Here is a 22,647-nt window from a genome sequence, read left to right on the forward strand (position 1 = left end):
GATATAGACTACTAACCCTTTAGTGTTCACATTATTCTACCCAAATTGATGCTTCTTCATCCACATTGCCTTGAACTAATCAGGCATTATCTTGTAGCTTTGAGATTTTGATAAGGTAGCTGTTAATTTTTAAAACGATATTGTAGGGTTGGTGTGAGGGACCAGATCTGGCCATTTTGAACATAGAACAGGCAGAATACTTTTGGCCGGATATGGCCGGTTTAAATGCTAAAGGGTTAAGGAAGTTGGAAAAGATGCATGATAGTGGAATTTTAATCCAGAAGCCCCCTAATTATGAAGTGAACTTAAATATTTGGCCATATCTCTCTACACATACGTAGTAATAGTAATAATAATAATAATAATAACTCTTTCTACTAAAGGCACAAGGCCTGAAATTTTGGGAGAGGGGACTAGTCGATTATATCAACCCCAGTGTTCCACTGGTACTTAATTTATCAACCTGAAATGATGAAAGGTAAAGTCAACCTCAGTGGAATTTAAACTCAGAACGTAAAGACAGATGAAATGCCACAAAGCATTTTGCCTGGTGTGTTAACATATTTCTTTATCTATGTTATAAAAAAACATTTCGCTAAACCCTGGAACTTCTACCTTTATAAGTAGGCTGTAATATCCTTGGCACTTTCGTGTATATTTGCTACCCTGGTAACTTTTTATTTATTTATTTTTTCCGTGTTATTTGTACACATTGAAAAAATACACACACACATATATATATATTATCTTATATATATATATATATATATATATATATATATATATATATATATATAAAACAATATGCCTGCATATTGTTCTGGTGTCCACTGAATTTTTCTCTAGAGAACATTCTTTCATTGTAGTTTGATCGTAGGTGATCTACTTCTAGCATATGGCTGTCCACATAGTGGTTTTTAGCCCTTTAAATAAATATATATATATATATATATATATATATATATATATAATTCATCTGATATTAGTATATAATTGCATATGACATGAAGTTAAGGCTCCTTAATGAAACCAACTGTTAATGTGTACAGGGTGAAATAACCAGTATAGGGGAGCAAACTCTCCGAGAACCGCCACATAAGGAATTAGTAAAACGTGAAATATTTTCCTCTTCTGCTTACAACCGATACAATAAGCGAGAGTCGGAACGAGACCACACACATTTCTATGGATAGACTGACTGACGTTGATCGAAGCTTACGGGTGGTGAATGTTACCATCAAATTGAAAGTGAATTGCCAAATGCAAAGAGTGGAAGAGATTATCAATCATAATTCATAACTGTATTTGTTTATATAAACGCGAATCTTTATTTATTTTATTTCAAGTTGAAGAAAACTAGTAACGATTCTCAAACCAATTATTTAAAATTAAATAGACCATAAAACGTTGTTTTATTTAATCACAAAACCCGTTCCTTAGACGAGAGACCATGTTGTGCTTTTGTCGTTTGCCATGTCGTACACATGTGTGCCTTCAGTAAGATCTGTTTTGATTGGCTAATAAACTAGCAACAAGCTGTCGAAACGATGTAAGACGTTCCCTTATTGGTTGTTCTAGTTCATATATAAAGCGAGACCCAGTGTTTTGCCAATCGACGTTGTGTGTCCTAAACTGCGATCGAATGTAATTCGTTCGATCATTGATTTGCAAATTTGTCTCGACAACAGAAAAATGGCGTCGATGGAAAGGGTGGACCTGACGATGACATCGAGTCAGATCGAATTATTAATTGAGTTGTACAGAGAACGGGAACTGCTTTGGAACCCTGACCACGAAAACTACACATACAGACCCGCCCGAGCAATGGCTCTACGCGAAATTGCAGAAAAAATGGGTGTTGGATGGACAGGTCAGTTGTAGCTGAGCTTTGTATTGTGAATATTTTAGGAATGTATATATATACGTTACGTTACATTAAAAAAAAAAAACAGGAAAATAATTACATAAATACGTTTCCAAAACAATAGATGTTAACACGTTCAGAGTGTTAAAATAGCGAGAGATTTTTATAATTGGTAATCAGTTGTTTTCAATTAGATTAATAGTGTGTATGTGTAATACTCGTGTGTTGCTTATGTTGTGTCCTGTAACCTAGCACATTAACAACAACTAGAAAACGATGAAATAAGTACCAGGCTGGATGGAATAAGTCCTGGGGGATCGATACGGTCGACGCGAACGACGACCTCCTCTACAAAACAGAAGGGACTACAATGAAGTATCATGCTGGAATCCCTGAATATCTACTAAAATTTTAAGGTATATTTGTTTCATTGTTTATAAAAATATATTATAAAACGGTATAAGTCAATTTGATTAGTCTTCGTAAACACAGTTCATGAAATGATTTCTACTGTAGATATTATAGTCCTGGAATGTATACAAAAATTCGGTTAATATTAAGTTTTACACCCGGCCACCAAAACAAAACACAACGTCTATTAGGGGTACCAAAAAAAAATGTGTATTAGAGGAATATGAAAACCAAAATTTGCGCCAAGGAACCGATTACTCGGCAGAGGAAGAATCATCCTGGACCCGGATAAAGTGTCGCAGCTTCCAAAGACAAATGCGGGCAGAGTTCTGATCGAAGCATACTCTCTTTTACTCTTTTACTTGTTTCAGTCATTTGACTGCGGCCATGCTGGAGCACCGCCTTTTTTAATCGAGCATATCGACCCCGGGACTTATTCTTTTTGTAAGCCCAGTACTTATTCTATCGGTCTCTTTTTGCCGAACCGCTAAGTGACGGGGACGTAAACACACCAGCATCGGTTGTCAAGCAATGCTAGAGGGACAAACACAGGCACACAAACACACACATACATACATATATATATACATATACATATATACGACAGGCTTCTTTCAGTTTCCGTCTACCAAATCCACTCACAAGGCATTGGTCGGCCCGGGGCTAAAGCAGAAGACACTTGCCCAAGATGCCACGCAGTGGGACTGAACCCGGAACCATGTGGTTGGTTAGCAAGCTACTTACCACACAGCCACTCCTGCGCCTATGTACTAAAACCGCTCATAACTTTTTCATTTCTACAAATTTTCACAAAAGTGTTTCGATTCCGTCTTCTGCATAACGGAATTGATACGATTATCCAAAAAATAAAAAATGTTTTTTTTTTTTAGAAATACCCCCCCCCCCCAATTTCCAAACTTTCCACTGTTTTTCTATTAAAAAAAAAATCTTGCTCTTCACAATGGAATTAATACCTTTATCCAATAACAAAGTTCATTAACAATATTAGTGGAGACACAACCGTCCAGTGGTACGAATATTATAAGGAAATATGTATCCAAAAACTACTAACTCCACCCGCATCTCTATTGGAGACTGCAACACTTTATCCTCATCCAAGATGACTTTTCCTCTGCCGAATAATCAATCGGTTAGTTGGCGCAAATTTTGGTTTCCAAATTCCTTTAATACACTCTCTTTACTCTTTTACTTGTTTCAGTCATTTGACTGTGGCCATGCTGGAGCACCGCCTTTAGTTGAGCAAATCGACCCCGGGACTTATTCTTTGTAAGCCCAGTACTTATTCTATCGGTCTCTTTTGCCGAACCGCTAAGTGACGGGGACGTAAACACACCAGCACCGGTTGTCAAGCAATGCTAGGGGGACAAACACAGACACACATATATATATACATATATACGACAGGCTTCTTTCAGTTTCCGTCTACCAAATCCACTCACAAGGCATTGGTCGGTCTGGGGCTATAGCAGAAGACACTTGCCCAAGATGCCATGCAGTGGTACTGAACCCGGAACTATGTGGCTGGTTAGCAAGCTACTTACCACACAGCCACTCCTGCGCCTACACACATTAACCACATTTTTTTTTACCCCTATCAGACTTTTTTGTTTTGGTGGCCCTGGGTGTTAAACTTAATATTAAGCAAAAATTCTAACGTATGATGTTTTATGTCTATAAAATATACCATAAACTCAGTTTAATTAATCTTAATTGTCACTCATGTAAATTATGATTTATTTGTAAATTGGATGATTGTAGCATGCCATTTCTATGCAGTCCCTTCTGTTCTGTACTGGAGATCATTGCTTAGGTACATAATCTACTTTAAGTGCGGAAACGAAATTTGCTTAGAGGGAGCAAATACAGATCCAACCTAGGATGTTTAAAGCCAGCTGTCAAGCAATGACAGATATACATTTACACACACGTGTATGTTAATGTATGTATGTGTATCTCTCTCTCTGTATATATATATAATGGAATTTGTAGTTGTGATACCAGTGCAGGTGGCACGTAAGAGAACCATCCGATCGTGGCCGTAGCCAGCGCCACCCTGACTGGCCTCCGTGCCGGTGGCACGTAAAAAGCACCATCCGATCGTGGTCTTTGCCAGCTTTGTCTGGTCTCCGTGCCGGTGGCACGTAAAAAGCACCCACTACACTCACGGAGTGGTTGGCATTAGGAAGGGCATCCAGCTGTAGAAACACTGCCAGATCAGACTGGGCCTGGTGCAGCCTTCTGGCTTCCCAGACCCCAGTTAAACCGTCCAACCCATTGGACGTTAAACCGGACGTTAAATGATGATGATGATGATGATATATACACACTCACACACACATGATGAGCCTCCAGATTCTGTCTCTCAAATTCACTTACAATGTACTGTCCAGCCTGGAACTATATTAGAAGGCACTTTCTTGATGTGCTCTGCAATGGAACTGGACCCGAAACACATGGATATGTGCCTTGAGTGGAGTTTACATTGTTACCAAGCATTTGAGCCAAGTCACTGATTTGAGGATTAAATTCTTTCCTCCTCACCTTCCCATCAGTCTTTGACATTTTGAGAAAAAAAACTGAGGGCCTTGGGTGCTGCTCTTTCTTGACTTAGCAGTAAATAGATAAAACTGATTGGCACAGGTATGGCTGTGTGGTTAAGAAGGTTCAATCCCACTGCATGGTACCTTGGGCAGGTGTCTTCTCCTAGAGCTTCATGCTGATATAAGCCTAATGAATGGATTTGGTAGACAGAAACTGAATGAAGCCCACTCTGTGTGTGTGTGTGCATGCATGTATATGAGTGAGTCTTTGTATTTCCCACCACCACCACCACCACTGTTTGACAACTGGGGTTGGTTTATTCAACTAAACTCTCCAAGGCAGTGCTCCAACATGGCCGTGGTCCAATGACTGAAACGACTATAAGAGATAAAACTCTCTTGAAAGTTTTGTATTGTAAAAATAAAAGTTATGTCGGGTCAGAATGTGAAAACAGCTTTTTACAAAGAAGAAATATTAAATATTCCAAACCCATGTCACTTCAAATATTAAACCTCAGATTTGTCCCAAGCAAGCAACAATAAGCTATGGTACAACCACACTTGGAATTCGCATCATCAGTTTGGAACCCCTATCTTGCTCAGAACATTGACCTCCTGGAATCTGTTCAGAGACATGCAACCAAATGCATACTCTCCATCAGACACCTACCATACTCTGAGCACCTTGTTTCCCTGGGCATGGATTCACTGAAGCTCCGGAGTCTGGCGATGGACTTGGTAAACACCCACAAAGTTATCAACCACCTCACCAACAACAACAACAACACTGAACACCTTTTTGATCTCCATGTGTCCAACACACGTGGACATGCCTACAAAGTCAGAAAACAGCACAGCTCCCATGACTTTCAGAAACATTTTTTCACGCTCAGAGTTGCTGAAGCATGGAACAAACTGCCTGCGTCAGTTGTTGACTGCCATGACACTGCATTCTTTAAGGCCCTCATGCTTTCCGAAATCCGCCGAAACTACACCTGATTATACATACACTTTAGATGAGTTGTAGTGCACTGTACACAATGTTTTATTATTATCAATAACAAATAATCCATTTTTTCCTTACATTCTATCATTTCTATCATCTCACATATTTAATGTATTACTTTACTTTTGGATTTCTTATTCTTTTTCTTTATCTGACGTATTCTCGTTGGCGGCCTGTAATGTTGAGCTTACAACTTCTATTTTGCAGAGGACCTGGTGAAAAAGAAATGGAATGTCCTGAAGTCTGCATACAACCGAGAACTAAAGAGACTGATTGAATTATCTAGAATTAGCTCAGATGTTTATGCCCCACAATGGTGGCTTTTCCAGAACTTGGACCGGTTCCTCAGACCACATGCCCTCTCACGGAAGGTACAAACTATTTTGCATTCTACTTTTAGCGGTCATCATCATCATCATCATTTCGCGTCCGCTTTCTATGCTAGCATGGGTTGGATGGTTCAACTGGGGTCTGGGAAGCCAGAAAGCTGCATCAGGCCCAGTCTGATCTGGCAGTGTTTCTACGGCTGGATGCCCTTCCTAACGCCAACCACTCCGTGAATGTAGTGGGTGCTTTTTACGTGCCACCCGCACAGGTGCCAGACGGAGCTGGCAAACGGCCACAGGCGGATGGTGCTTTTTACGTGCCACCGGCACGGGTGCCAGGCGAGGCTGGCAACGGCCACAATCGGATGGTGCTTCTTACGTGCCGCCGGCATGGTGTTTTAGAGAAAGTTATCATTGGGGTTAACCCTTTAGTATTTAAACTGGCCATATCCAGTCCAAATATTTTACCTGTTTTGTGTTCAAACTGGCCAGGTCCAGCCCCTCACACCTACCCTACTATTTGCTCTTAACATTTAAAATCTTCAAGTTCTTCCTTACACAATTAACTATGGCTTTGTTACAACTACTTCCAATTTTGTTTAAACTTGGATGGAAGCCATGGGGACCCTTGACCCAATACTCTACATGCTATTATTTATAGTTTAGTCTACTTCAAGTTCCACTGTAAAAAAATAGCATACTTCAATTCTTCCAAAATTTTAAAATTCTTATAATGTTACAAGATTGATGTTTGCATCCACTAAGGCACCAGTGCTTGTATCATTAATGATTGCATCTTTATTTATTCAAGACAGAATCACCACCCTCCAATTTATTTCATGTCTCTTGGTGTTTCTATATTTGTATGATGTATGAAGGTTGGCTGAAAAGTTCATGGTCTGAGCAACATACTCCTATGGAATGTGGCCAAATAACATTTATTTTTCAACATAGTTCCCCATTGCAGTTCGCACACTTCTTCCATTGGTGTTGCAGTGCTTGAATCCCATTCTTTTATTCTTTTACTTGTTTCAGTCATTTGACTGCGGCCATGCTGGAGCACCGCCTTAATCGAGCAACTCGACCCCGGGACTTATTCTTTGTAAGCCAGTACTTATTCTATCGGTCTCTTTTGCCGAACCGATAAGTAACGGGGACGTAAACACACCAGCATCGGTTGTCAAGCAATGCTAGGGGGACAAACACAGGCACACAAACACATACACATACATATATATATACACATATACGACAGGCTTCTTTCAGTTTCCATCTACCAAATCCACTCACAAGGCATTGGTCGGCCCGGGGCTATAGCAGAAGACACTTGCCCAAGATGCCACGCAGTGGGACTAAACCCGGAACCATGTGGTTGATTAGCAAGCTACTTACCACACAGCCACTCCTGCGCCTATGTATATATTTGTGTCAGTCAATGAACTTTTCAGTCACCCTTGTAAATATTATTATATGATTTTAATACTTCTTACTAATATTATCTTGCCTTTTTTTTTCTTTTTTCGATAGCGTGCTGTAGAGTCCCATAGCATTGAAGATGGGTCACCTGGTCCATCCTTTGAAAGAATTGACGACAGCCATGATGGATCTATGGAGTGTGGGGAAGCAAAAGAAAGGTTCATGAGGACCGAGAGTGCTAGAAGTAGCTGCATGAAACCTGAAGACATGCAGACAATCTGTATTGAACCAGAGGTGATACAAAATATTTATATGGAACCTGAAAACATCCAAACTCTCCTGACTGAACCTCAGGAGGTAAGGAATCGAAGTATAAAACAAGAAAGCCAAACAAATGGATGGCGAGATTATAGTTTGGTGAGAAATGACGGTTTAGCATCTGGTGGGGAGCGTTTTAGTTTAAGCGAAGAGGTATCAAACAGTTTGGAAAACCGTGCGAAAAAAACTGCATTCAATCATTGCACTCTTATGGTAGATCAGCTGCGAAACAGAATGGACAGTAGAACAGTTCAGTTGAATGAGAGGAGGGATGCTGAAGATTTTTATTGTGATATGATGGCTATAGAACTAAAATCTATTTCCAATGAAGATTTAAAAGATGAAGCTAAATTTGAAATGATGAGGATTTTGAAAGACTTCAAGAAGAAAGACAGACAGTTGAAACAGAATGCATTGCCAGCACCAGATCACATATAAACATATAAGACAGAGAAATATTAAATTTTTATAAAATATTCTAAAAAGATCTTCATTTCCATCCTCGTTCAATTTTGCATATTACTCTTTTACTCTTTCACTTGTTTCAGTCATTTGACTGCGGCCATGCTGGAGCACCGCCTTTAGTCAAGCACATCGACCCCCAGAACTTATTCTTTGTAAGCCTGGTACTTATTCTATCGGCTCTCTTTTGCCGAACTGCTAAGTTACGGGGATGTAAACACACCAGCATCGGTTATCAAGCAGTTGTGGGGACACACACACACACACACACACACATATATATATATATATATATACATATATACGACAGGCTTCTTTGAGTTTCCGTCTACCAAATCCACTCACAAGGCTTTGGTCGGCCCGAGGCTATAGTAGAAGACACTTGCCCAAGGTGCTACGCAGTGGGACTGAACCCGGAACCATGTGGTTGGTAAGCAAGCTACTTGACACACAGCCACTCCTGCGCCTATCGTTAAAGATCAGTTTTATCCAAGCATTTTTTTAATGTTTTACAATTAAGGACCAGCTTCCTTTTTAAACGAGAGGCATGTGTTATTAGTTATGAAACCTTAAACCAATGTCCCACAACTCCTTTTTCCAGTACCCACATGTCCCACAACTCCTTTTTATTTTTTTTTTATGTCTCATTAATTTCTAAGATTCCTTCCTCCAAATTATATTGTGATTTAACCCTTTCGTTACTGTATTTATTTTGAGATGCTCCGTGTTTCTTTCAATTACTTTAAATATAACGAAGAATTTAGTAAAATAACTTAGTTATCATTAAGGAACATAAATTGTGATTAAAGTCTGGTGGAAGATTTTAATTTAAAAGTTGTGAAAACAAGACATTTGTACCCCAGAGCCAGAGACGGTTTCAGCCGGGTTGGTAACAAAAGGGTTAACAGAATTTTAGGTAATTACATACCCATGCAAATATGGAAAAGTGGGCATTAAAATGATGATGATGATATGGAGCCCTTATCTATTTTGGAAATGGTAGTAAAAGTACAGTGATTAAGGTAAAAGGAGTTGAAGATATTTGGAGAGCTGTAAACTCTGTGATGCATGCAGAGCAAATGATGTGTGTGAAGGTAGTCCAAGGCCAGTAATGGATAATAAAATGCAGGTATTTAATGTGAAAGATCTCATGAGAGTGGAATGAAACAAAATAAGGTCTAATGGCTGTGCATGTGCTGTGTTTATTTGCATGAAAGGTAGGGGTGCATGCGAAACTGCAAAATAAGCAGAGTGTTATATGCATCTGATGGCCAAATGTTTTCCTTTTTTTTTTTTAATTAATTGTTGGCTCAGGAAAAGGCAGTGCCCATGATCTTTGCAGGCCCTTTAAGACCGGTGAACCTGATGTCGTTTGTGTGCCATTTCCTGTTGCTGGAAAAACATGGTCAAGATAAGGTTCCAGAAGGCTAGTGTTCTGGTGAGAAAGGATTGGGAACAGTGGTTACTGTGGTGGGCCTGGGGTTTGGATGCTAACAAGAGTGGTGGCAAGTAGATCAGGACTAGATGCAAGACCAACCCTCTCTGAGGAACAGAGGCCATTATAATAGTGATGGAAAATACAAATAGATGACAGCAGACCTGTGGGCCAGAGGGAGGCTGGAGTATGTGTTAGTGATTTAATGCCAATCAGTTGAGTGGTCCTTCACTGGATGGGGTCCAGAATGTGTGTGTGTGTGTGATTAGCAATAAGCATTGTTCCAGAAATGAGATCAGTGCTCAATTACAGGTGATAGAATATACAGAGGTTGAGGACAGCAGACCTGTGAGCCAGAGGGAGGCTGGAGCATGATTGTTAGTGATTTAATGCCAATCAGTCGAGTGACCCTTTCCTGGAAGTGTTCTAGGATGTGTGTGTGATAAGTAGTAGCATTGTTTCAGGTGTAGATCAGTGCAGTATTGAGAGTCTCACTTGAGCTTTGTAAAGTATGGACATGTAATGTGAATGGACAATATCTGTTTGGTTTAAAAAATGTTAGGTACATGTGGCAGAAGAAGGTTGTGAAGAAAATAGGTGAGTTAAAAAAAATTGGGGGACGATGGAACAGTTTTTATAAAGCATTGAAACTGGCCAAATCAGGCCCAAATATTCTACTCGTTTTATGTTCAAACTGGTCAGATTCAGCCTCTCAATGTCAATGTAAAAATTTAACAGCCACCTCATTGAAATCTCAATGCTACAAGATAATTAATTCAAAACAATGTGAATAAATAAGCATTTCATTTGATAGAATAATCTGGGAGCTAAAGGGTTAAATACTTGATAAGCTTCCTACTGACAACCACTCAGGTGCTAAGTACTCAAGAGTGGAACCAATTGCTTTGTAAATCAGGCGAAAATGAAACAAGTATGTTGTCCCATGGACACACCAGCTATAGTTGTAATGGTTTGAACTTACAACCATGCAATCTTATGCCTGTCACCTTAACTCATAGTCGTTGTCCTTCAGCCTATATACACCCACTTAACAGTTTCTGAAAAAATTCACTGTAATTAGATCTTTTATATGATTCTATTTAGGAAATTTGGTTTTGCATCTGATAAACCATTTAATCTTCATCATCATCATCATCATAGTTTAATGTCCGTTCTCCATGCTAGCATGGGTTGGACGGTTCGACCGGGGATCTGGGAAGCCAGAAGGCTGCACCAGGCTCCAGTCTGATCTGGCAGTATTTCTACAGCTGGATGCCCTTCCTAACGCCAACCACTCCGTGGGTGTAGTGGGTGCTTTTTACGTGCCGCTGGCACAGGTGCCAGGGGGGACTGGCAACATCCATGATTGGATTGGTGCTTTTTACGTGCCACCAGCACGGACACAGTCAAGGCGGCACTGGCATCGGCCACGTTCAGGCGGTGCTTTTTATGTGCCACCGGCTCAGTGATCACAACTGCAGTTTCCATTGATTTTTGATGTTGGTGTACTTGACTCAGTGGATCTCCTCAAGCACAGGGTCGAAACGGTGTTTCTTTACTTGCCACCTGCACAGGAGTCAGTCCAGCGATTGCAAGAAAACATTCTCAAAAGAAAATAAAATGCAAAGAGCAGCTAGGCATATGAAAATCTGCCTCAAAAAGTTTCATCTGAATCATGCAGACATAGAACATTAAATGTTAAAATGATAATGATGAGTCAATAAATCAAATTTTGAATAAGGTATTCAAAATTTCTGGGTGTATATATAAAACATATATTATTAGGTTGTCCCAAAAGTTCGTAAACACTTGCGAAAATTGAATTTTTCCTCGCCAAGTACTAACAAAAACAACAAAAATTATTCCTCAAAATAAAGACCATTATTTTCCAAGACTTTCTACGAACTTTTGGGACAACCTTATAAAAACTTTTTTCTACAATTAAACACTGATCCTGTATGTTTGGTTTTTATAAGGACTGTGATGTGTTTTATATTTTGTATAATACATAATTAATATGTGTGTGTGTGGATCTTTCACCAATGTACACCGATGAAGGATATAAACATTCCAATGAAAGAAAATTAAAAATAAAACTAGTACTTTACACATGAACTTCAAGATAGTTTGATCTCTTATATCAAGTTTAAAAAACTTGCTACTTACCAATCTAACATCTGTTACTAACAATACTACCGATTACTAGTTCCCATACTCTTTTACTTGTTTCAGTCATTTGACTGCGGCCATGCTGGAGCACCACCTTTAGTCGAGCAAATCGACCCCGGGACTTATTCTTTGTAAGCCCAGTACTTATTCTATCAGTTCTCTTTTGCCGAACCGCTAAGTGACGGGGACGTAAACACACCAGCATCGGTTGTCAAGCAATGCTAGAGGGACAAACACACACACACACACATATACATATATATATATATATACATATATACGACAGGCTTCTTTCAGTTTCCGTCTACCAAATCCACTCACAATGCTTTGGTCGGCCCGAGGCTATAGCAGAAGACACTTGCCCAAGATGCCACGCAGTGGGACTGAACCCAGAACCATGTGGCTGGTTAACAAGCTACTTACCACACAGCCACTCCTGCGCCTATACACTAATTAAATAACTAATTCTAAAAGAAAGTAATTGATTGCAAATTACTAATCTTAGCAAAATGATAAAAACATTGCTAGTATACTATTTATGTTATGATTTATAATATTATAAAATTGTGCTAGTTGTATGGGCTATTGGTTCAAGCATAATGTAGAGAAGACTGGACACATGGAAGTTTTGGTTTAAAATGAAAAAACTCAAGACAAGATTAAGAGTACAGGAAATTCAAATTTTCACAACTCATCGCAAAATTGAAGCTTAATTCAAAGTGTGATTTCATTTTGCTTAATGTGAAATCCCTCATACTTGATACTTAAATATAACACAGTATAATATATAAATATATATATGGTGGAGGTGCAATGGCCCAGTGGTTAGGACAGCAGACTCGGGGTTTTGATTCACAAACTGGGCGTTGTGAGTGTTTATTGAGCGAAAACACCTAAAGCTCCACGAGGCTCCGGCAGGGGGTGGGGGGTGGCGATCCCTGCTGTACTCTTTCACCACAACTTTCTCTCACTCTTCTGTTAGCCTGCTCGCTTAGCCAGCGGTGTGGCGTCATTTGAAGGCTAAAACAATGCGAAGCGCATTGTGACCAGCGATGTGTAGCAACATCTGTTAGCCTGGTCGGTCACAGTGATCACGGTGAGATATATATATATACATACATACACACACATATAAATCCACATATACATACATACATATAAACATATATATACATATACATACATATATACAGACAAATATACATATATATATACATACATATATACAGACAAATATACATATACATATATATATACATACAAATATCTATTTTTTCCGTGTTAATTGTTAACAAGGGAAAAATACACTCATCTATTTATATATATATATATATACACACACACATATATATATGTAGAAGGCTCGCAAGAATATAAAGCATACACAGGGGCTTCAGAAAATTCTTTCAAGACCAGATTTTATTCTCATAGAAATTCCTTCCGGTTCCCCAAATACAAGACAAAGACCAGTCTGGCAATTGAAAGAAAATGAAACTCATCCTTTCAACAGGACATTGGAAAATGTTTGATAAAGCATCAGCTTACAGACATTGTACTCATAAAAGACCCATCAAATATGATTTCTGCCTTTCGGAAAAATTCTTTATTTTATTCCAGGACAATAGCACTTTGAATCAAAGACGCGAACTCTTAAATTCCTGCTAGCACACAACAAAATTTTAAATGTTAGCCGACAAGATACCGTATGGATAGTATGTATGTTTTTGGATCTTGAACTGGTATCCAATGCCACTGCTGAATTTGTGTTTTGTAGTGTGTGGTTGTTTTGCATCGCAATGATATTGAATGTATTTTGACGTATTCTTTAAGAAACCTTTCATTGTTATGGGACCACGGGCCATACGTCCCCTGCCCAATTCAAGATCACAACATACATGTACACTGCAACATAATTTCTTTTCCTCAACAGGCCCTGCCCTATTTAACATTGTCCCGAGGGAGATCAAAGAGGAAAAGGATCCCATCAACTTTAAACGGAGTCTGGATAGATTCCTTCAAAGAATACCAGATAAGCCACCCATAATTGGATACAACTCACCCAAAAAGAACTCACTACTTGAACAAAACTTGACTTAAACAGGATTCGAATAATCCTATCAGGTGGTGCTATTAAGTTAGACATGGCCTGGACCAATCTTTGGTCGAAACATATCTAAGTTATCTAACTCTTTTACTTGTTTCAGTCATTTGACTGTAGCCATGCTGGAGCGCCGCCTTTAGTTGAGCAAATCGACCCCGGGACTTATTCTTTGTAAGCCCAGTACTTATTCTATCGGTCTCTTTTGCCGAACCGCTAAGTTACAGGGACGTAAACATCAGCATCGGTTGTCAAGCGATGTTGGGGAGGGGGGGGACAAACACAGACACACATATATACGATGGGCTTCTTTCAGTTTCCATCTACCAAATCCACTCACAAGGCTTTGGTCAGCCCGAGGCTATAGTAGAAGACACTTGCCTGAGGTACCACGCAGTGGGACTGGACACGGAACCATGTGGTTGGTAAGCAAGCTACTTACCACACAGCCACTCCTGCGCCTATAAGTTTAAGTTTTTATTATTTTATTCTATTTTACAAACCTATTTAATTGTTATATTTATGGATAATTCTACGCATGGTGCTGCATTTTGCAAATGTCATTTATCTCATCTTCATTGTTATATACACTGAGCAATTTTTAAAAAAGCTAAAGTTGTTTGTATATATATATACATTGGGATCCAGATGTGTTTTTATGTGGATGTGTGTATTGTAAGCATGCATATGTATTTGTATGTGTGCATCTGTGTAGGTTTATATTTATGTACACAGTACATGTACGTATATGTATATACGCATAAACTTATATTTGTGTGAATATGTATTTCTCTTTCTCTTACTTGTTTCAGTTATTTGACTGCGGCCATTAATCGAGCAACTCGACCCCGGGACTTATTCTTTTGTAAGCCCAGTACTTATTCTATCGGTCTCTTTTGCCGAACAGGGACATAAACACATCAGCATCGGTTGTCAAGCAATGCTAGGGGGACAGATACACACACACATACACATACATATACATATATATATATGACACGCTTCTTTCAGTTTCTATCTACCAAATCCACTCACAAGGCTTTGGTCGGCCCGAGGCTATAGTAGAAGACACTTGCCCAAGGTGCCATGCAGTGGGACTGAACCTGGAACCATGTGGTTTGTAAGCAAGCTACTTACCACACAGCCACTCCTGCGCCTATTTGTTTATAGTTCTTTATCTACAATCATAATTACTTTCAGAAAATATAAAAGTGATTTGTAGCCTAGAATAAACATTGATTTGTCATCATAAGCATAAATCCTTTCGCATTTAAAATGGCCATATCCAGCCCAAATATCTCCCCTTGTTTTACGTTCAAACTAGCCCAATCTGACCCATTACACCTACCCAACAATGTCATTCTAAAAATAAACAGTTACATCATCAAAATCAACAAGCTATGAGACATTGTATGATAAATCCAAAACAATATGAATAAATAAGCATTACATTTGATAGAATAATCTAAATGCTAAAGGGTTAGATTGGCTGTGGACACTTATATTTAAAGCACATTTTTCCAATAAAATAAAAATTGCTTTTAAAAATATAGGTTACCTGTTGAAATTTGTTGATAGAATTTTTTACAAAGAGTTATATTTTATATAATAATCAAGGATTATTCAAGTTGAAAGTAAGGTTAATTTCTCATGTGAAAGAGATCAACTACATTTTTTATAACTTGTTCATGTAAATGATCAGTCACCCATGGTGACGAGAGAATGGCCTCCCATCATCAACGTGGACAAAAAATGTATTTATTTAAAAATAAAAGATACGTTTATTTTAGATTTCTGAATCTCAATTTTTATTGTTTTCTCTCTCAAGATATGGATTAGCATATTTACAATTAAGAAACAAAAATCTTCATTATGTTTAATATGACTGTTTTTTTTTAACTGTAATTATTTCACCATTTCTTTTATCGCTTGTTTCAGTCATTTGACAGCAGCCATGCTGGAGCACTTCTCTGCTTTGCAACCATTTGGTTTTGGAGTCAATTTTCACTATGTGGCACCTTGGGCAAGTGCCTTCTGCTATAGTCCTGTGCTGACCAATGCCTTGTAAGTGAAGTTGGTAGACAGAAACTATATAGAAGCTCATTGTACACTTAGGTTTGTGTTTCCCTGACCACCACAACAACCAATACCACTTGATGATCAGTGTTGGTTTGTTTATGTCCCTGTAATGTAGTGGTTTGAAAAAAGATGCTGACAGAATAAGTGCTTCTTGCTTCGCTTGCTTGCTTCATGCTTGGATCATCCCAGATCAGTAGTCCCAGAGGCATCATCATGTGTAGAGCTGACCAGGTCTACCAGTTCTCTCTATCGCTGGCAGTCCCATGCCAGTCCCTCTACAATCTCCAAGGTGACCCTTCTGGGGCTTGCGTGTTCCATAGATCCAAGAGAGCATTATCACCTGGAGCTTTGCTCTTAGTAGGGCCACCCTAGGTGAGCCAGTTCTAAACTAATGGTGATACCAGGATTGCAACCATGTCGTTCTGCAGAGGACCAACAACCCACGCAGAAGAACCCTCAACCTGTTATGATACCAACCAGAAAAAAAACCCAGACTGCCCAACATCAGAATGGACTCCCTCACATGCCCTTGACCAATGAGAGAAAAAAAAAAAAACAAGATAGACTATGTACCAGACTTAAAAGAAATAAGTATTGGGGTTGATTTGTTTGAGTAAATCCTTCAAGGTGGTGCTCCAGCATGGTTGCAGTCCAGTGATTAAAACACGTAAAAGATAAATATAGGTGCATGTGTGACTGTGTGGTAAGGAGTATGTTTTCCAACCACATACTTCCAGGTTCAGTCCCACTGTGTGGCACCTTGGGCAAGTGTCTTCCACTATAGCTGCAGGCTGACCAAAGCCTTGAGTGGATTTATTTGGTAGACGTAAACTGAAGGAAGCCTGTCACACACACATTTATACGGATATTGTATATATAATCATCATATATGTATAGATATGTGTGTGTCTTTGTCCCCCAGTCACTGCCTAGGGAACTAGTTTTGGTGTGCTCGTGTCTTCATAACTTAGCAGTTGTGGTAAGTAGCTTGCTAACCAACCACATGGTTCCGGGTTCAGTCCCACTGCGTGGCATCTTGGGCAAGTGTCTTCTGCTATAGCCCCGAGCCGACCAATGCCTTGTGAGTGGATTTGGTAGACGGAAACTGAAAGAAGCCTGTCGTATATATGTGTATGTGTGTGTGTTTGTCCCCCTAGCATTGCTTGACGACTGATGCTGGTGTGTTTACGTCCCCATCACATAGCGGTTCGGCAAAAGAGACCGATAGAATAAGTACTAGGCTTACAAAGAATAAGTCCCGGGGTCGATTTGCTTGACTAAAGGCGGTGCCCCAGCATGGCCGCAGTCAAAAGACTGAAACAAGTAAAAGAGTATATGTGTGTGTGTCTTTGTCCCCCATTCACTGCCTAGGGAACTAGTTTTGGTGTGCTCATGTCTTCATAACTTAGCAGTTCAGCAAAAGAAATAGATAAAATAAGTACCAGACTTACAAACAAAAGTACTGTGATTGATTCATTTGACTAAAAATTCCTCAAGGCAGTGCCCCAGCATGGCCACAGTCCACTGACTGAAACGAGTAAAATCTGTCTGACCCAGTCAAGCATAAATATGAGAAACATTAAAACAACGGCAGTGGCAGGAATTTCATCTGACTGTAAAATCTTACCCCAGAATAACTCCCTATTCGACCCTAGGCTTCCATGGGAAAGCAAACATGAAAATAAGTGAACAAACAAACAAACAAAAAAAAAAGTCATTTTTAAGGAAAAAGCATTTAATAACCAAACTTGAATATTTGTTTTAATACTTGGTTTTATGCCGACGGTGATTGTAGAATTTATAAAGATATTTAATTCTCTTTCGTAATTTGTGATGTTTCGTTGGATAATAAAACCTCAAATGATGACCTTCGTATTTAATTTGACGTATCAATCGTTGCATCTCGTTTCCCTTGAATCCTTTCAACCAGGGTGGACCTTGGATCAAATCCTTTGGAGTGACTTTGCCATCACCGAGTATATCTAAGGACAAAAAAAAAGTCAAAAACTGTATCAAAATACATGCACAGAGACATACAAAGAAAGTTTATTATGTTTAACCCCAGGCCAGCACTGATCATAGACACCTATTGCTCAAAAGCAGTGCTCTGCAACCTTTTTTACACTTGCAGTACACTTATGTCCTTTTCAAAATTCAGTTGCACACCTGAACAAGAGTATAACTAAAAGCATAAGGAAAAAAATTACATTCAGGTTACATTGTGACACCCCTGACATCGTCTCGTGGCACACCAGTGTGCCATGGCATACCGGGTATGGAGCACTGCTCAAGAGGATCATCACATCTTATGAGATACAGAAGTGTACATTAACTAATGCATCCTTTATATTTATTAAAGCTGAAGTGAGTATAGGGAGATTTGGCTGCTTTTTCTACTAAGTTGAGTGACCAATTAGAGGTTCACTCATATATGTTTTGGAGGCAATTGTATCTCATCCCAAGACATGATACCTTTGAATGCTTATTCAACTTGCAGAGCCAAGTTCAAAGACTGCTGGTTTGAAGAAGCTGCAAAGCGGTCTTCATCTGTAGTGGGAGAAGTTTGATACGTGGTCCTTTGCTATTCGTAAGACCCACAGAAGAGAAAGCAGGTCAACCCCTGACACCAAGAGCATCGAAGGATGGATGAATGTGCATCCAGGCTCAGCGGTTGCGTAGGAAGTCGGGGACAAGAAACAGGAAGAAAGAGTGAGAGAAAGATGGAGCGAAAGAGTACAACAGGAGTCGCCACCCCCCACCACCCTGCAGGAGCCTTGTGGAGCTTTAGGTGTTTTCGCTCAATAAACACACACAACGCCCAGTCTGGGAATCGAAACCGCGATCCTCCAACCGCGAGTCCGCTGCCCTAACAACTGGGCCATTGCACCTCCACTGAAGAAGCTCTTTCAGACTAGTGTTCTCTGTGTCTTTGTATATTTTGCTATTGGATTCAGCTTCTGGTTCTGATCACAGGCCATATTTGGCAGCTTATGTGTAACACTATATCTACCATCAACATCAGCAGGAGGAAGATATCTTAATGAACTATGGCGGATTTCACAATTCTGAACAGTTAAATTCACATCCTCCATTGGTATAGTGTACAGCTTATATTGATAAGTCCCTTAACACCCTGCGGGTCATTGAGGTGTTGCAGCCATGCAGCGTATCTTGGGCAAGAAAGCCTGGCAGGGGCCATCCCTCACCAGGCTAAGCTTATTTCTACAGCTGAGTGGACTGGAGCAACATGAAATGAAGTGCTTTGCTCAAGAGCACAACACATCACCTGGTCCAGGAATTGAAACCACAATCTTAGGTTTGTGAGTCCAACACACTAACCACTAAGTCACGTACCTCCACACAGCTTATATGACAGCTACCAAAAACTAAATTGTGACCAAAATAAGAAAAAATACCAATTAAGCACATAAACAGAGGAATATTCATCATCATCTTTTAATGTCCACGCCAATGCCAGCGCCGCCTCGACTGGCTTCCGTGTCGGTGGCACGTAAAAAGCACCATCCGAATCGTGGCCGAAGCCAGTGCCGCCCTGACTGGCTTCCGTGCCGGTGGCACATAAAATGCACCAATCCGACCGTGGCCGATGCCAGCCTTGCCAGGCACCAGTGCAGGTGGCACGTAAAAAGCACCCACTACACTCACGGAGTGGTTGGCGTTAGGAAGGGCATCCAGCTGTAGAAACATTGCCAGATAAGACCGGAGCCTGGTGCAGCCTTCTGGCTTCCCAGATCTCCGGTCGAACCGTCCAACCCATGCTAGCATGGAGAACGGACGTTAAACGATGATGATGATGATGATGATTTTCCATGCTTGCATGGGTTAGCGGGATTTTACTGAGGCAGAATTCTATGGCCAGGTACTCTTGTGGCCTGTGACATGTAAAAGGCACCCACTAAACTCTGTGGAGTGATTGGTATTAGGAAGGGCATCCAGCTGTAGAAACCGAGTCAAAACAGACTGGGGCTTCGTGCAATTTTCCAGTTTACCAGTTCCAGTCAAACTGTCTAACCCATGCCAGCATGGAAAACAGATTCTAAATGATGATGATGATGATGACAGTGCCAATGATGATGATGAAGGTAAGAAAATCATTATTTACCAATATAATCATTTTGTCCAAACAAAGCCTTCTTTTTTACCCAGTTTTCTGGAACTTTATAGGCTTTCAGTGATCGCAATGGATTATCAGTATCGGGGCGAGGTAGAAGTCCTGCAAATCAGATATAGTGAAAGAATGAAAAAAAAAAAAAAACATAAAAAACAAATCTTTTTTGTTCTATTCACAGCAAACAGTAAACAAAAATAAATTACATATTTTTACATAGCATAAGGTCAAAGGCCAAAAAGTCTCCCAATGTGAAGTTGTGACTGAATCACGACTTCACATTGGGATGTCACAGTCCTGGTATTATAGAATGTTGCAGGAGAGAATCACAAGGTGGATTCTTCAAGCCAAGCCAACTGGCAGAAGAACCAGGAGTAGACTAAGAAGAAGGCTGTGTGGTAAGAAGCTTTCTTCCCAACCACATGGTTCCAGGTTCAGTTCCATTGCATAGCACCTTGGGCAAGTTTTCTTCTATTATAACCTCAGGCTGGCCAAAGTTTACTGAGTGGATTTGGTAGGCAGGAACAGAAAAACAACCTGTGTGTGTATACAAGGTGTGATGGGTAAATTATCACCATTTCATAATTTTGATTTCACGCATGTGCATTGTTTGTTTTTGCTTATACTATACTACACAGTATCGTAGGGTCAGTTGGGCACTGTCTGTGAGAAAAACAGCACCATGACACAATTCACTCTGCCAGAAATTTGGAAATGACATGCTGTATTACTTGGCACCAGAAGCTCCAATACAAACATTTCAGAGTGTTTGGGTGTCAATCTGAGGACAGCGCAGGGGATTCAGAAAGAATTTGGATGAATCTAATGGTAATTACGAAGGTACAGCAGCTCAAAAAACTCACTCTGATCATTCTGATAAGAAAAGAACTCCTGAATTTGTTGGTGAGATCCAGGCCATGATTGACAACGATCCCTCCAAGTCAATCAGGTTCATGAAAGTGTCTGAGTTTCAGAATTATCCAACGGAATATATCTTTGAATTCTTATCTTATGAGAACATTACTGGATTTATATATTAACTGTTGAATAACCTATTTTGAACCCCTAACTTAGAGCAAACTGGTAATCGTTTTGGGGTAGTCCCTTACTATTTACGAATATACGTTTTATGTGTATGCGTCTTTGTGGTTGTCTCCCACCAGTTGACAACTGATGTTAGTTTATTTGTATTATCAAAGTTTTCAGTTGGACAAAAAGAAACCAGACTTTAATCCTTTAGCATTTAAACCAGCCATATCCAGCCAAAAGTATTCTGCCTGTTTCATGTTCAAACTGGCCAGATCTGGTCTCTCACACCAACCCTACAATGTCGTCTTAAAAATTAACAGCTACCTCATCAAAATCTCATAGCACCAAGATAATGCCTGATTAGTTCAAAACAATGTGGATAAAAAAAGGATTAATTTTGGCAGAATAATGCGAACACTAAATGGTTAAAATATTTCCAAAGCTCTTTAAGACTCTGCCCTGGCATGGCAGCAGTTCAATAACCAAAACAAGTAAAAGAATAAAAGAATCTTACCTCCAGTAAAATATTTCGTTTCATAACCATAGCGTTTCCTTCTTGGACTTTTATATGATTTATTTGTAGCAGAATCTGTATTCCATACTTCCGTAGAATATGCTGTCTGTTGAATAGCAGTCTTGCTGATTGGAACTTTCAGAATACTACAACATTTAGATACAGAAGTCTCTTGGGTCAGCAGAGGTGTCTGAGTGAAGAACCTGGCCAAATTTAGCCCATTTTTCCTTATCAGTGAAAGTAGCATTCTCTCATAAAATTATCCACGAAGATATTTACTAAAAAAAGTAAAAAAAAAAATTTTTTAAATCATACAAACATACATGCAATCATAAAGCTGCATAACAAGATGCAGAAAACAGTATCCGAATGCTAAAGATAAAGTAAAACAGTGTTTTATTGAAGCTGGAAAGACTTCACAAACTGTCTGATGATCAGTTATGTGAAACATTTTTTGAAGTTTTTACAGCTTCAATATTCACTGGCTGTCTGCATTAGGTCTGTGTTCACTGTTCTGTTCAGAAATCATCTCTGGCAGGCCCTCATGTGGGCTACAAGGCCTGCTCTTGATCTGAGGCAGCAATAACATCTGCTGCAGAAAAATTTTTTTGATGCAATCGAGAAGTGATACCTCTCATGTCTACTTACGTATGCTCCTCAATGGCTGTAATTAAGAGCTTCAGCAATTGGTGTTATTCACCATGTGGCAGGGCCTGTCTCTCCCAGGGGAATGGGGAATTGCCAAAGATTTTTGTATGTCCCTTTAGCACATCCCTGTTCACAACCTCTGGGTACCATGGCTCCTATGCTGACACAGTTCAGTGTAGAAA

The 22,647-nt window shown here is 39.6% G+C and overlaps 2 protein-coding genes across 2 annotated transcripts in view; one reads left to right on the top strand and one right to left on the bottom strand.

Annotated features, from left to right (window-relative positions):
• The first annotated feature begins 1,093 nt into the window (after positions 1-1,093).
• Positions 1,094-8,389, top strand: LOC115224555. The gene is made up of 3 exons (XM_029795466.2): positions 1,094-1,870; positions 6,050-6,213; positions 7,696-8,389. The coding sequence occupies exons 1-3, from the start codon at positions 1,693-1,695 to the stop codon at positions 8,338-8,340; spliced, it is 987 nt and encodes a 328-aa protein (XP_029651326.1). The 5' UTR covers positions 1,094-1,692; the 3' UTR covers positions 8,341-8,389.
• A 9,098-nt stretch (positions 8,390-17,487) lies between these two features.
• The window catches only part of LOC115224405 (39S ribosomal protein L51, mitochondrial), a 7,515-nt gene continuing 2,355 nt past the window's right edge, over positions 17,488-22,647 (bottom strand). The window contains exons 2-4 of the mRNA XM_029795304.2: positions 21,818-22,095; positions 20,269-20,379; positions 17,488-18,127 (exon numbers count right to left, since the gene is read on the bottom strand). Coding sequence (XP_029651164.1) covers positions 17,907-18,127; positions 20,269-20,379; positions 21,818-22,064 — 579 coding nt within the window. The 5' untranslated portion in view covers positions 22,065-22,095 and the 3' untranslated portion in view covers positions 17,488-17,906. The remainder of the gene's footprint in view (positions 18,128-20,268; positions 20,380-21,817; positions 22,096-22,647) is intronic.

Source organism: Octopus sinensis, linkage group LG25 (genome assembly GCF_006345805.1).
Source record: "Octopus sinensis linkage group LG25, ASM634580v1, whole genome shotgun sequence".
In the NCBI taxonomy this organism is placed as follows: domain Eukaryota; kingdom Metazoa; phylum Mollusca; class Cephalopoda; order Octopoda; family Octopodidae; genus Octopus; species Octopus sinensis.

Coding starts and splice junctions, on each gene's coding strand:
- LOC115224555 (XM_029795466.2), top strand. CDS start 1,693: ATGGCGTCGATGGAAAGGGTGGACCTGACGATGACATCGAGTCAGATC. Junction 1,871..6,049: donor AATGGGTGTTGGATGGACAG/GTCAGTTGTAGC, acceptor TCTATTTTGCAG/AGGACCTGGTGAAAAAGAAA. Junction 6,214..7,695: donor CACATGCCCTCTCACGGAAG/GTACAAACTATT, acceptor TTTTTTCGATAG/CGTGCTGTAGAGTCCCATAG.